Source organism: Dermochelys coriacea, chromosome 1 (genome assembly GCF_009764565.3).
Source record: "Dermochelys coriacea isolate rDerCor1 chromosome 1, rDerCor1.pri.v4, whole genome shotgun sequence".
NCBI lineage: Eukaryota > Metazoa > Chordata > Testudines > Dermochelyidae > Dermochelys > Dermochelys coriacea.
The window spans coordinates 240,304,107-240,319,994 of NC_050068.2; the positions used below are offsets into that span (position 1 = coordinate 240,304,107).

Below are 15,888 nucleotides of genomic sequence, written 5' to 3' on the forward strand. Positions count from 1 at the left end.
ATACTAAAAAATTGTATGCAAAAAAACCTACATTTAAGAATCCGCAAATCAGATAAAAATTTGCAATAACCATAAAGCCACCACTTCAGTGATATGCATTTTCCTAAACTTTGAAATTCATCAGCTGCTTTTATACTTCAGGCCACATTTTAGGAACCTCACAACTAAGGTATTTTTAGCACACATTAGTAATGACCGAAGGGGCTAGTGCCAATACAGAGCTTAGTATGTGGCATAATTACAGCATTTGCCACTGGGGTTGGTCAAAAATGGTCTGGCAATTTTCTGTCAAAAATAATTTGGGTTTCTAAAAGAGAAGAATTGCCATAGTGGGTCAGACCAATGGTCCATCTAGCCCAGTATCCTGTCTTCTAACAGTGGCCACTGCTGGATGCTTCGGAGGGAATGAACAGAACAGGGAAATTTCAAGTGATCCATCCCCTGTTGTCCAGACCCAGCTTCTGGCAGTCAGAGGCTTAAGGACAACCCAGAGCATAGGGTTGCATCCCTGACCATTTTGGTTAAGAGCCATTGATGGACCTATCCTCCATGAACTTAACTAATTTTTTTTTAACCCAGTTGTACCTATGGCCTTCACAATTTTCCCAGGCTGATTGAATTGTGTTAAGAAGTACTTCCTTTTGTTTCTTTTTAAAGCAGCTGCCTATTAGTTTCATCAGGTGAACCTTGGTAGTTGTGTTATGTGAAGGAATAAATAACACTTTCTACACACCAGTCATGATTTTATAGACCTCTATCATATCTCTCCTCAGTCATCTCTTTTTCTAAATTGAACACACCCAGTCTTCTTAATCTCTCCTCATGCGGAATCTGTTCCATACCCCTCATTTTTACCTTTTTCCAGTAAATCTTATCTATCCCTTTCCTAACGATTCCTCACCTCTTAGGTGTTGTTTTTACTGCCACTGCACATTGAGCAGATGTTTTCAGACAACCGTCCATGATGACTCTAAAATCTTTCTAATTTAGACTCCATTTTTTTGTGTGTATAGTTGAAATTACTTTTTTCCAATGTGCATTATTTTGCATTTATTAACTTTGAATTTCATCCGCCATTTTGTTGCCCAGTCACCCCCTTTTGTGTGATCCCTTTGTAACACCACAGTCAACTTTTTCACTATCTTGAGTAATTTTGTAACTTCCACAATTTTGCCACCTCACTGTTTTATCCCTTTCTCCAGATCATTTGTAAATGTTGTACAGCACTGGTTCCAGTACAGATTCTGGGGGGGAACCCTGCTATTTACCGCTTTCCATTGTGAAAATTGACAATATATTTCTACCCTTTGTTTTCTAATTCTTAACCAGGTACTGATCCATGTGGACCTTCCCTCTTATCCCATGATTGCAATTTCATATTTGAGTTCCTTCTGAACTCTTGAGGGACTACCATCTGGTCCCAGTGACTTATTACTGTTTCATTTTATCAATTTGTTCCAAAACCACCTCGTGATATCACAATCTGGGACAGTTCCTCAGATTTGTCACCTAAGAAGAATCTCTCAAATTTCCATCACATTCATGTGCAGTGAAAACTGATGCAAAGAATTAATTTAAATTTGTCACATAGGCCTTGTCTTCCTTGAGTGCTCCTTTAGCACCTCGATTGTCCAGTGGCCCCACTGGTTGTTTAGCAGGCATCTTGCTTCTGATGCACTTAATTCTTTTTGCTGTTCAGTTTGTGGGGTTTTTTTGTTTTCCTAGCTGTTTTTCAGATTCTCCTTTGGCCTGCCTAATTATACTTGACTTGCCAGAGTTTATATTCCTTTCTATTTTCCTCAGCAGGATTTGACTTACAATTTTGAAAGGAAGCCATTTTTCCTCTAATTACCTTTTACTGTGTTTAGCCATGGTGGCTTTTGGGGGGGGGGGGGTCCAATTACTGTTTGGTTTTTGTTTTGTTTGTTTTTTTTTAATTTTGAACCTCTGTTATGGCAGTTTTTAAAAAGTTTCCATGCAGCTTGCAGGCACATTACTCCGGTGACTGTTGCTTTAAATTTCCATTTAACTAGATTCTTCTTTTTTGTGTGGTTCCTATTTTTGAAGCTAAATGCCACTGTTGGGGGCTTAATTACATTATGGTCACTATTGCTGAGCTGTTCAGCTATAGTCACCTCTTTGACCAGATACTGTGCTCTGCTTAAGACTAAATCAAGAATTACCTCTTCCCTTGTGGGTTCTAGATTAGCTGCTCCAAGAGGCAGTCATTCATGCTGTCTAGAAATTTTCTCTACATCCCATCCTCAGGTGACACATTACCCTGTCAATATGGGGATAGTTTTTAAATTTTGTATGCCAGTAATTCTGGCCCTTCCTGTAGGGGCTCCTCCATTCCCAAAAGTTTCCCCAGCTCCTAATAAACCTAAAACCTTCCTCCCTACGCAATCTCAGCCATGCAGTGAGATCCTGCAGTTCTGCCTGTCTGTCTTGCCCTGCTTGTGGAACAGGAAGCTTTTTGGAGAATGCTACCATAGAGGTCCTAGACTTTAATCTTTTACCCAGCAGTCTAAATTTGGCTTCCTAGGACCTCTCTCATACCTTTCCCTATGGCTGCGAGGTGAAGAAGGCTCTAGTCTCAGGAAAGGAAGAACAAGTAGGTGGACTCCATCAACACAGTTGTTGCTGGCACAGAGTGCCCGAGGCAAGCAACAGCTGGATTCGTTGCCCGGTGTGCGTTGCCCAATAACCACAACGGAGTGGAGAAGTAGAAAAGTGTATTTAAAGCTTCAAGCGGTACAGGGAGACAACAATCTCAAATCCTGCACACTAGTGCAAGCAGTTACACATATTTTTATACATTCTTTCTTTAGCATACTTATCCAATAGCAAGCTGCCCTGAGTACCCATATAGCCAATCCAGCATAGCAGCCAGTTCCCTTTTCCTCTTATCTATTTCACCATATATGGAGTTGTTTGTTCAGCATTATCTAACATTTCTGTCCTGTTGGGCCTAATCTTGCTTCAGCCAGTTTGCGCCTGCAACAAACTGTTGCAAACTCCTCAGCATGACTGCTGTGAGTATCTCCAGGCAGAAAAGGGAAGGGGGGGCCACCTGGGCCTAGAGTGAGGGGGCTTCATCGACACTCATGGTCTTCCATCCCCTTGAGTTACCTAGTGGCCATGCCCAGTGTTCCCAACACAGTCATGACAAAGTAATAAAAAAGGAGGGGCTACACTTCAGCGATATGCTACAAGGGTAAATGGGAGGGGAGAGGGTCTGTGCTGGCCTAGAGTGACATAGTGACCCATAGTTATACTTCCATTTCCACCAGGGTGGGTGGGGGGAGTCTTAAGGTTGGAGATTAAATGAGGCCTTTCATAAAGGGGCATTCTGCTGCCCAATAACACAGAGAACCAGCTGAGCACAATTTTGCCAAACTTTCTGTCAGCATAACATCTCCCTGATATCGCTACACTCCCAACATATCTACTGGATTCCTTAGAGACCATCTGCTGAACTTTTAACTCAGGCTTGATCATAAGATCTATACATAAATAGTATCAATCCATAATGAGCTGCTTTGGAGATTGCATTTGGGTAAGTTGCCCTCTTGAGAGGAATGCAGGATGAGGACTCTTTAGAAGCAGGTGAGCTCAGGAGAAGGATCTGTCACAAGGAAACAGACTTAGGCAACAAGATCTGGGTATTGATACACAGTGACCAAGGGGCCTTCTATAAGGATATCATACAGGGAGCACCATTTGCAGGAAAGTGTCCCCATTCCTGTGGAGGCAACATGGACAGATCAGTGTACATCAGGGGCCCCTTCTTGTAGCTGGGAGATTTGCCCTGGGTTAGCTGAATTTCAAAAGGTGTGGGCCTACAAAAAACTTAACAATGTGTAGCTGTGCATTACACAGCTTATCATGCTGACAAATATCATAATATTGTTTTCTTGTACTCCCCCATCTGTCCATATCCATCAGTTGTCTCTTACTTAGATTGTTAGCCCCTTGGGGCAGGGACTGTCTTTTTGTTCTGTGCTTGTACAGTACCTAGTGCTCTGAGGTTTTGATCCCTGATAGGTTCCCAAGTACTACGATAATACAAATAATAATAATAATTAATAAAGTGTGGAGAATGAAGAGACGAGAAGTTACTACATGGACGAAGAACAAACCAAAGAACCTCTAGCTCTTTTGTTCTGTCCATGTCTCTCCTGCCCTGAGCTGTCATACCCTATTATGAAATAACTAATAAAAAATGACAAGTTATACCGTGAGATGGTTTCTGGTAGCAAGCTATATTTTAGGATGAGTTATGGGCAAAGATTCTCCCAACCCTGTTGCTCATTAGGCAGTAAGATGATGGGAAGGGAAAGTTACTCAGGACCCAGGGTTCTGATTCTTATTTATACTACTTATAATGTTACTCTATAACAAATGAGGTTAAAAAAATCCACAATAATACACTTGTAGCTTTTAAACTACCCAAAGTGAGTCCATGCAGATTTGTTGTCTCACTGCCTGTTCTACATTAATAAGAAACACTTGCACAGAGCAGTAAGGCCCAGCTCCTCAAAGTTATTTAGAGTCCTAACTTTGATTGAAAGCAATGGGCATTAAGTGCCTAAATACCTCCGTAGATCTGGACCAGCCTGCTCACAGGAGAGTTCATCTTGAAGGGATGGTGCTACTAAGAAATTAACTGAAAGGGTCAATTGCAATCATATGTGTACAATTATTCACTGTCCCAAGAACCCCTGCATGTTGTCCCACATACATTCTATCCTCATTGGTCACAGCAGAGAGTACTTCTTTCTCACAGGTTTGCTGAACTGTCAGTCTTCAGCTCCTGACCACCTTCCTCCCCAGTGAGATCACCACAGGTACATAAAAGGTGAGTAGGTTGAAGTGAGCATTTACTGCAATATCAAGTACAACTGACAAGGCTAGGTAAATAATTACTGTAGATGAGAGATGATGATGATGATGATGATGATGATAAATAAAACACTTTGTTTTCTTTATGCATTTATTAGTTTCAAATATATAGCAATTTCTGTAAAATGCTACTTTTTAAAATTTGAGTGATGGGGTTTGTGTTTCTAGGGGGTTTTGTGTTTTTTTTTTTTTCTCCCCCCCTTTCCCTCTCTACTCCTCCCTTGAGGGGGGAGAGAAAGGAGGCATCAAGCTGGGGCTTCTTTATTGTGATCTGCAGCTGATAACTTTAGCTTTTGTTTTCTTTCTTTCTTTCCTGTCTGATATGTAAGAACAAGACTAACTTCTTCTAAGACAGAACTCCTCTCAAATGTGACTGCTCAGATTCTCTTAATTATACATCATATGTAAGAGTCTGTAAATTGTATCAAAGAGGTAAAAATTAGTAAAACTGGATATTTGTAGTTCTTCAGCTATGACTTATGTGAATGCTGTTAAACTCCAATGTTAATCAAAGGAGACTGCTCTTGACCTGTAACTGCTCCACCTCTCTTGCCTTTCAGCTGTATCTGACGCTGCTATGTCTTCTGAGAAGCAAATATATGATTCTTCCTTAGAGATCCAGGAACAGGCGCAACAAGTAGGTGCATGTATTAAGAGGGCAATATACTGACTCTCTCCTATCTGTCTAAAAGAGAGTCTACTAAATGAAAAAGGTTGTAGAGGTGTCTTTAAACTAAGATGGGGGGGGGAAGCCAACAGGTGTAGAGAAGTACACCATTTGGACAGAGACATCCCCTAGGAGAGGCTCTATTAATGGGGATTCTGCCTGTTGAGGATGGAAGCTGATAAAGTACAGGTAGGAAATGAGTCCCATTCAACTACATCACATAAAGGCTGACCACTAAAAATCGACAAATTTTATAAGCACTTTTATATAAATGCTAAGGGGTGAACTTAAGTGCCAAGTATTAAATGAGGCTATTAATATAATTTGCATCACAGCAAGTTAGTAGAATGACGATCCTCAATGAGGCATGGTCATACTATGGTGCAAAATATATAGGAATGACAGGTTGGGCTGGGGGGAATGGCATATGTGAAAGAAAGCATCGAATCAAACTGTCCCATAGGATCTCAAAAGATAAAAATTCCATTTTTGAATAATAAGAACATAGCAGTTGGAACATACTACTGACCAAGATGGTGGTTTGTGAAATGCTCAGGGAGAGAGGCTAGAGAGGTTACAAAAATAGAAAACTCAATGGGGGATTTCAGCTATCCCCATTTTGACTGGGTAGATGCCCCATCAGGATGGGGATGTAGGGAGAGTTTTTTACATGGCATAAATGACCGCTTTCCTGAGATTCGAGGCTGGAACCCACAAGGGGAGAGACAGTCTTGATTTAGTACTAAGAGGTGAATATAGGTGAACCATTTAGTTATATAATGGCTGCTATTACTAAGTTTCACCTCCCTGTGATGAGCGGGGACAGACCCCCAGAGAGGCCCACCACAGTAGGCTTTAAACTTAAGAAAAGGGAACTAGTTAAATGGAAACTAAAAGGAACAGTCACAAGAGTGATGTCTGTCTGCCAAGTTGCATGGAAATGTTTTTAAAAACACAATAATAGAGGCTCAAATTAAATGTATACCCCAAATTAAATAGTAAGTAAAAAGGGGCCATGATGGTGAAACCACAAAATAAAAAGTGGCTAGTGGCAAAAAGACATCTTTTTAAAAATTAGAAGTTAAATCCTAGTGAGGAAAATAGAAAGGAGCATAAATTCTGGCAAGTCAAGCATAAAAGTGTAATTGGGCTTTCCAATAAAAAATATTTGAAGAGCAACTAGCCGAAGACTAACGGCAAAAAAAATTAAGTACATCACAAACAAAAGGTCTGCTTAACAATCAGTGGGGCCACTAGACAGTTAAGGAAGATAAGCTCACTGCAGAGAAGCTAAATGAATTCTTTGCATCATCTTCACTTCACAGGATGTGAGGGGGGGTTTCCACACCTGAGCAAGTCTTTAAGTGACAAATCCCAATGAACGTCCCAGATTGAGGTGTGGATAAAGAAGGTTTAGGAACACTTATTTGCCAGAACCAGATGGTATTCACCCAAGAGCTCTGAAGAAACTCCAAATATGAAATTGCAGAACTACTAAGTGTCACTTAACCTATCATTTAAATCTCTTCCAGTGCCAGATGACTAAAAGATGGTTGATGCGATACCGCTTTTAAAAAGGGCTCCAGAGGCAAACCTGGCATTTATAGATGAGTGAGCCTAATTTCAGTACCAGCCAACAAGTTTTTGAAACTATAGTAAAGAACAGAATGATCAGATGCATAGACAACATGATTTGGGGAGTAGGGCAGGAAGAGTCAACACAGCTTTTTGTAAAAGGACATCATGACTCTCCAATCTATTGGAATTCTTTGCGGGGGGGGGGGGGGAGGATCAACAGATGTGGACAGGGATGATATATTGTCTTTGGACTTTAAAAAAAGCCAATGACAAGGTCCCTTGCCAAAGGTTCTTCTGCAAAGTAAGCTGTCAGGGGATAGGAAGGAAGGTCCTCTTACAGATCAGTAACTGGTTAAGAACTAGGAAACGAAGGTGAAAATGGACCGTTTATTTCTACCAATAGAGAGCGGTAAACAGCAGGGTCCCCCAAGAATCTGTAGTGCTGTTCAACCTATTCAGAAATCACAATTTGCAATTCCCCCCCACATGAAGTCCAAAGCTGACTGAAAAGAGTTAAGGGATCTCAGCAAAGTGGGTGAGTAGGCAAAAAAATGGCAGATGAAATTCAATGTTGGTAAATCCAAGTTAATGGACATTGGGTGGTTGGGACTATGTTTTCCAAACTGATGGGATCTAAATTAGCTGCTTTCGTAAAAGAAACTTGTTGCAGTCATTGTGGCTAGTTCTCTGAAAACATCTGCCCAATGTGCAGCAGCAGTTTAAAAAGCAAACTATGCTAGGAATCAGATAATAAGACAGAAAAATATCATCATGCCACTATAGAAGTCTATAGTACACCCAGACCTTGACTACCACACACAGTTTTGGTTGCCCCATATCTAAAGGGGACTATTAGAATTGGAAAAGGTACAGAGAAGGGCACCAAAAATGATTAGGGATGTGGAATAGCTTCCATATGAGGAGAGAATAAAAAGACTAGTGTGGCTCATCTTGGAAAGGAGATGACTAAGGGGAGGTCTCTAAAATCACAAATGGCATAGAGAAAGTGAATAGGGAAGTGTTATGAAGGAGTAAACATGACACAAGAACCAGGGGACACCCAATGAGACTAATAGGCAGCAGGCTTAAAACAAAAGGAATTACTTCACACAACATAGTTCCACAGGTTTACTCATTGCCCTGGGATGTTGTGAAGGCCATAGGTATAATAGGATTGAAAAAGTTAGATAAATTCATGGGGGAAGAGGTCCATTTCTGGCTATTAGCCAACATGGCCAGGGGATGCAACCTTGTGCTCTGGGTGTCTCTAACCTGACTGCCAGAAACTGGGAGTGAACAGGGGGGTGGATCACTTGAGTCCCTCCTGGAGCATCTGGCATTGACCATGACTGGAAGACAGCATGGCCAATCTAGCCCAGTATACTGGGTCAAATGAATGGTTGGTCTTGTATTCTAGCAATCCTATCATAGTCTGTTTAGTGACTTCAGAGCTGAATATTCATGGAGACTATTTCCCATTCTATGAAAGACCGTGTGATTGGCTTTCTTCATCACTACTGAAACTTTCTTAAAACATTCCAAGCTTGACATAGCTGAAAGCTACTCTGGGACCTGATCTATAAATCCTGAGTAAACCTTCCAGATAACTAATAGCTCTCTAGTTGCAACGATAGAAGGTTTCCTCTCAGAGGATGGGAGTAAGACACACACTTGGATCTTTCAGCTAGTTTAATACAGCATCCCATAGTAATTAGAGGACCACTGGTCTGTGTAACCCTTCAGACTGCTGAGAATTTGAGCCTTTGAATTAGTGTGGGAGGAAAGGTTCATGACTATGAAATACCTGCAAGATGCTAACTGACTCTCCTGCCTCTGTAGGCTTTCCAGTATGATGCTCTCATTAGCCACTTCTCAGCAGGTCTTCACAAATCTCTCTCCCTTTCTTGCCTGCAGAATCTCTTGAGGAGGGTGGCCAGTCTGCCCTTGGTCAGCTCTGCCTATGACATGGCCGCAACTGCCTACACCTCCACCAAGGAGAGCCACCCTTACCTAAAGTCCTTGTGTGATGTGGCAGAGAAAGGTGTGAAGACCATTAGTGAGGCTGCAGCCAGCAGGACACAGCCAATTCTGACTTCATTTGAACCACAGAGTGAGTAAGCAGGGTTTGCAGGTCACTTTATGAATGAACATAAGTATCTGCATCCCAAGTACAGACATGGAGTGCAATGGCTCAGTCTCATGCTGCTTTTTGAAGGTCTATATCTTGCACTTATTCTTGATTTCCTCACTCCTTGATAGAACTACATCCCAAGACAGTCCAAACCCCCTGCCTTGCTGAGCACTTGCCCTTTTCATTTAAGGTTTCTGTATATCTTGAGACTTGGTCAGTTTCTCACAGGCAGAGAAGTCATTGCCAAATAACTTCAGTGACTGCAAGACTGAGTCTTCAGTCTCTGGTGGTGCACAGGCAACTTGACTGACTCAATCCATAGATTGATTACTTTATGTGGGTAATCATCTTTGCATGCCAAACCTGTTAAATTCTAATGGCCTCTTAGAAATAGGGACTCAAAGTGACTCCTGAGTGCTCATGCTTAGATTTTTAGGGGTCTCGCTATTCTGAAGTGTCGAAGTCAGGTCTCTCTAAATATCAAGGTTCATGCAGGGGTTGGCGACTGGTTTGGTTTCTAAAAGGACTGCTGTGGTCATCAAGTCTGACCACTTGCATAACATAAGCCACAAAAAATAATGCAGGACTTCCCTGAAATAAAGGCCAATAGCTAAGGCTGAACTAAAGCATATGTCTTAGGAAAAACATCCAATCTTGACAAATTCCCAGAGATGGAATCTCCATTATAATCCTAGTACACTACTCCAGTAGTTTAGACATAGATTAACATTTGACAAGGATAGTAATCTGAATTTGCCTAGTTTCAGCTTCCAGTCACTCAATCAGGATAGCTCTGTCTGGTAGACTGAAGAGCCCTCTAAACATCTCTACCCCATGTAGGTATTTACAGACTGTAACTTCTTAACATTCTTCTTGATAAGCTAAATAGAGCTCTTGAGCCCCTCATTACAAGGCATGTTTCTAATCCTTCAATCATTCTTGTGGCTCTTCCCTGAACCCTCCCCAATTTTTTCCAACTTTGTCCAGCAGTGGACACCAGACTGCTACTGAAATACCACTCACATCAGACCCAAATACAGGGGTAAATAACCTACTCCATATTCCTCTTAATGCATATAAGGATGCCATTAACACTTTACCATAGCACTGTGAGCTCAAAGTCAAATGACTATTCTGAACCACCAAAGCTCTTTAATCACTGTTCCTCAGCATAGTCTGCCATTTGATTATAGCTTTCATGTTTTGTTCCTAGACATGACTAGGGTTTCATTTCCCCCTAGACTACCAGGAGATCCAGATCAGTCACTGTGGAACCCCACTAGAAACGCCTCTAAAAGATGATTTCCAGCTCATAATTACATTTTGAGACCTATCAGTTAGCAACAATTTAATCCACTTAATGTATCAGGTTGACTTTGTATTCTACCTTATGCCATGGTGATACCAAGTCAAATGCCTTACAGAAGTCAAACCTACCAGTGTTGATGTAATATTCTTAAATCCACCAGCCTTGTAGTCTCACCTTTTTTAAAGTTTGACAAGATCTACCTTCAACAAACCCAAGTCAATTGACACTAGTTGTATTCCCCTTTCATTCTTGGAGTTCCACACAAGCTGTTTTGTTTTGTCCAGAATTGACCTAGTCAACAGGTAACTGGGAAGTCTAACTATGCAGTCATCCTGTTTACCCTCAAATTTTGGCACAATGGCTTTCTACCAGTCCTCTTGAGCTCTGGCCTTCTAGGACTTATTAAAAATCATCAGTGGTCCAGGGGGACATACAAACTGAGGTACCCAAAATTGTTTGGCATTTTTAAAAGTTCAGGCCTGAAACTGTAGTTACTCAATGGATCTACTGTACAGCAAAAGTGCAGGTCCTAGGGTAGCATGATACAACACAAAGGGGAAATGCTAAACTAGCATGTTCTCCATTCAGTGTGGCTAGATTTTAATCTCTTTGCAGGCTTGCTGCTGACTAGAGAAGATCTGGCTGAATTTGTCATACAGCAGTGACCTTGCCCTTTAATTGATCAAACTGAGTTTGACTTGTAGGGGACTAAACTGCCTTTCTCTAATAGTTGCAACAGCAAATGAATCTACTATTAAGGGACCGGACCCACTGGATGAGAAACTGCCAAGCCTTCAAATTACAGTGGATAAGGTAAACTTATTCTGCTCTTCTCTAGAGAAGGTTGTGGTCACATAAACCATCTAGGGTAAGAACTGGACCAGTCCAGAGCTCTGGAGGCAGCCTCATGAACATTCTGGTTCAGGAAAGTGGCTGAGTCGCGTAAAGGAGCTGCCCAGGAACAGATTTGTTGCCTGTCTAGAATGAGGCAAAAATAGGAGGGTAGCTAAAGCTTAGTAAATGGTGCTCAACTAAATCATGGTATAATCTTTCTTCTCCAGAGAAGAAACATGTAGAATTTGAGGAAAGGGCATGGTGTGGGGGCAGACCTCTAGATCTCAGGCAGAGAATTGTATAAATAATACATGAAGAATAATCACCAAATGTCTTCTGCTGTCACCTCTGAAGGTTGCTTCAGACACCAAGGAGCTGGTGTCTTCCAAAGTGGAAGCTGCCAGCAGATTCTCCAGCTTGGTAGATGTGACCAGAGAAGCTGTGCAAGAGAGTGTGGAGTCCACCAAGGCTGTTATGACCCACAGTGTGAACACAGTCATGGGATCAAGAATGGGCCAGATGGCTGTGAGTGGTGTGGAAGCAGTGCTGGAGAAATCAGCGGAGCTGTTAGATCAATATCTCCCCATAACAGATGAGGAACTAGGTCAGAACACATCTGAATTATGAGATGCTGGCTCCCTTCATTGGAGGTCATGGTTCTCTTATTTTCAAGAAGGCCCTTTTACCTTATGACATGCAAAGTTGGAGCCAAATACTATGCTCGGTCTATCTTGCTTTCATCCACCTGGTCCTTCCTTTAGAAACCTGCTTTTCCTGTACCATCAAAGGCAGTTGAACACTGCTAAGCAGTTCACAGGCTACTGGAAAGTAGGTGAAGATGGTTAGAATGTCACTTGTATCCGAGGCTTAGCTAGCCAGACAATGAGATGTATTGGGCTCTTGGGGTGGGGAGTGATTAAGAGGGAAGAGTTAGAGGTGGCCAAATCTGTAATGCAGCTATCAAATGTGTCTGAAAAGGCAATATCCAAATAGGAATAGCTATGGTTACTATTGCTAGATGTGTCACAAGCAACTTCCTGACACAATTAATTCAACAAGATATTGAAAGTAGCTATAGTCTATGCCTTCCTCCCTCTTGCCATCCTGCTAAAATGTTTTTTGGTCATACCCCATTTATTTCCTTCAGCTGAACTTGCAACATCTATAAAGGAGGATGGAGTGGCTCCTCTCCAACCTCAAAGTTATTTTGTGCGCTTAGGCTCTCTGTCAAGCAAACTCCGCCATCGTGCCTACCAGCATTCGCTAGCCAAGATTAAAAATACCAGGCAGAGCATCCAAGACGCTCTCTCCCAGCTTCATCAAACCATTGATCTGGTAGGCACTTTCTCAGCAGCATTCTATTCTGGAGCTGATTTGGGCTGAGCAGACTGAGACCAAAGTGTCTTCTCTACAAGGTGTCTAGGCTCTCCTGTTCCCCCTGACTACCCATGTTCCACTGGAACTGGCTGCTTCTTAAGCTAGTCTCTTACTTGGGTCTAGGCAAGCAGATAACTCCAACTGCCATAATGCCTTGGTTCCAGCAAACTTCACAAGCTAAGCAACACCTTGCCAACTGAGTCTCTAAAAGAGATCTCTGAATAAAGCAGGTGTTGCAAGTGAGTGACTGGGGGGGGGACATTATTTCCTCTTGGCTATGGAGCACTGTTTTGTTTTTTGTTTTGTGTTTTTTTTTTTTTTTTTTTTTTTGCTTGTTGGCATATATGCCAAACATACTGAAATATGGCCCAGTCATCACTGGCATGGAGGAGGCCCCAGCATCTCGGAGCTGCTCTAAAACACTTGTGGTGTATAAAAGGTGCTACCGAAATGTTGTAGTAAGACTCCTTTCTCCTCCAGATCGAATACGTGAAGCAAGGAGTGGATCAGAAGCTTCAAGATGGCCAAGAGAAGCTCCACCAAATGTGGCTGGACTGGAGCAAGAGGCAGACAGGAGGGAGTGAGGACACAGAGTTGGTACAACCTGAGGTATCTAATTAGCCAGGATCCAGCTTTGGGCTGTGGCATTTCTGCCTATCGAGTCTTATTCTACCTCAATAATAACTTGTTTCCTTTCAGCAGCTGGAGACTCGTGCTCTGACTATGTTTCAGAGCATTATCCAGCAGCTGCAGGCAACCTGCCTAACCCTAATGTCAAGCATCCAAGGCTTCCCATCCAACATCCAAGACAAGGTGCAGCAGGTTTGCCACAGCACAAAGGAGCTCCAGACTTCCTTCTCCACAGTTCACTCCTTCCAAGATCTCTCCAGCAGAATCCTGACCCAGAGCCGCAAACAGGTCACCAAAGCCCAGGGGTACATGGATGAGCTACTAGAGTACATAGTGCACAACACTCCTCTGTCCTGGCTTGTGGGACCTTTCATGCTGTCCAGCAAAATACCAGAAGAAGCCATGGAACCATCAGAATGAGGATGGGGAAGAGTAAATGGCTTCTATAACCTCTCTGGCAAACTTACTGCAGCTCACTTGTAAAGGACCATTTTCCTTAACACCTATAGCAATTAACAAATAGGGTCTGAAAGCTTATACCTTTGTGCAGCCACCTCCAACATTAGATTGAATTGTGTCATGTGGGGTCTTTTCTCCTTCCTGTAGGAAATGAAGCTGCTTGCAGCTCCAAGATTGTGGTGAAGAATGTTTGAACCAGGAGAGGCACTTCCTCCCCTGGATAGCATGGGGTACAACTCAATCTCATGTCTTGCATGGGCTGCATGCTACCTGTGGCTGAGCTAAGATTAAAAACTGATTTAATTACTTTCTAAATGGCAATGCTGTCACCAGAAGTCACCCTTTTAAAATGAGGGTGAAATATGAATGTAAAACAACACACAAATTGGATCCTACCCTCCAGGAACTCAACCTACATCTGGAATACTTGCCACAATCTTAAAGTAGTGGCTGAGAACTAGATTACTTCTGGTGGAAAACGGTTCTTGCCACAGTGAGATAGACATCTCCAACTTGGAGTTCTTGCTAGAACTCTTCTAAGACTTCTTAAAGCAGTAAGAAATGGTACTAAATACAGCTTCAGCTCTAGGTGTCATGTGGATTGCTAAACAAGTCATTGACATAAATCATGGCCTTTCTAGTGCATGGATGTGTGTATGTAATATCTGTTAGTCAGATGACTCCAACCATACCCCACACACTAGTGTATTGGTGACTATCTTTACACTTGTTTTGGGTAACTGACTCATTCTCTTGTCACTTCTCCTCAAATTGCTGTAGTAAAGAACTTTTTTTTTCTCTTGCAAAATAAACATATATTGCATATAAACAAATCTGTCTTCTAGCTTGTTCTTGAATTGCCTTAACTTCTAGCTATTCTTAACCCTAGGCTATATCACAGTAGTCCCTCCTATCTCCTGCATAACACAAGAATCCATTCCAGGAAGTCCTGTGGCCTGCTTAAAATCCAGTATCTGTAAGTCAATGGACATATCTCTTTAAAAATGTCCCATGCTGGACAACCAGCAACAACCCTTGGTAACCCAATGCTATTAATAAAAGGTCTGAGACTGTTCTAACAGCCAGCCATCCTTCCCTCACTCATAACTTTCATCAAGATCTTAAGGAAGATGGTGTCTCCACATAGCATCCCAGAATTCTTTAATTTAGTTGGAACCAATAAAGATCTTTATCCCTGGGGCTTAAGGACCCTAAACTTCTTTTGAGTTAGATTAAAATTTCTAATGTCTGTATCAAACCCCGAGCAGGGGAAGGGGTGGGGGAAGATGCCTTTAGCCTCAACATCAAAAATAGCTAGCTTGAAAATATCCAAATTGGACATAGCACTGCATGATGAGCTTCTAGTCTCATAAAACAGGGCTTAAAATAAATTCAAAGCATGTGACTCTACGAACTTGCATATTGTGTGAAATTACAACAGTATACATGCTGGTTAATCTTGTGCACAAACTTCTAGGTTGTATAATGGGTCCTGTATCCATTTACTATTCTTTGAACTAATGTTACTTTACTCCAGTCTACTCAGTGCTGCCTGCTACTGGTTGAAAGACATCCCAAAGCATGAGTCTCAATATGTCTGCAGCTTTTGGGAACTTCACCTAGAAAACAGCCTAGGGTATGAATAGTAGACCATGCACTAACTGAAGCAGCCTTTTAATTACAGCTGTGATATCATGTTCCAAAGCTTTCTATTGTTCAGTAAAGGGTACAGGACCTCTGCAGATTCTAGGTCATGTTGCAGTGGTTAGCTATTGCAACATAATCATTCTGCTTGGAAATTACTTTTGTCTTTCAGGCTAGTACTTTCTGTTCCAATGGGATTAATTCCAATTGGATGATACTTTTTCAGGTGATGTTCTAGAAATACAAAGTTCTTACAAAATACAAACAGCCTCTCACACAGGTCCCTGTTTTTCTCCTTTTATAGATAAGCAAATTGCAGTGCACAAAGTCATCTGGTGGAGGTCCTACAAAGTC

General features: G+C 41.8%; 1 protein-coding gene across 6 annotated transcripts; it reads left to right on the forward strand.

Moving 5' to 3' along the window:
• The first annotated feature begins 3,621 nt into the window (after window positions 1-3,621).
• On the forward strand, window positions 3,622-14,723 carry LOC119850112 (perilipin-3-like). Of its 6 annotated transcripts, none has more exons than XM_043517426.1 (8): window positions 3,622-4,861; window positions 5,466-5,542; window positions 9,065-9,260; window positions 11,321-11,403; window positions 11,779-12,028; window positions 12,572-12,759; window positions 13,282-13,410; window positions 13,504-14,723. In XM_043517426.1, the coding sequence occupies exons 2-8, from the start codon at window positions 5,483-5,485 to the stop codon at window positions 13,849-13,851; spliced, it is 1,254 nt and encodes a 417-aa protein (XP_043373361.1). In that variant the 5' UTR covers window positions 3,622-4,861; window positions 5,466-5,482; the 3' UTR covers window positions 13,852-14,723. The 6 variants fall into 6 exon arrangements, with proteins under 6 accessions (XP_043373361.1, XP_038243799.1, XP_038243797.1 ...); XM_038387871.2 differs by having other exon boundaries at window positions 3,624-4,917; XM_038387869.2 differs by having other exon boundaries at window positions 3,626-4,861; window positions 13,501-14,723.
• The last annotated feature ends 1,165 nt before the right edge of the window (window positions 14,724-15,888 follow it).

What these genes read in the sequence shown, in the direction of transcription:
- LOC119850112 (XM_038387869.2), top strand. Translation starts at nt 5,483, where the DNA reads ATGTCTTCTGAGAAGCAAATATATGATTCTTCCTTAGAGATCCAGGAA. An exon ending in GACTTCATTTGAACCACAGA is followed by an intron (nt 9,261 to 11,320) that starts GTGAGTAAGCAG and finishes TTTCTCTAATAG; the next exon opens with TTGCAACAGCAAATGAATCT. An exon ending in TTCATCAAACCATTGATCTG is followed by an intron (nt 12,760 to 13,281) that starts GTAGGCACTTTC and finishes TTTCTCCTCCAG; the next exon opens with ATCGAATACGTGAAGCAAGG.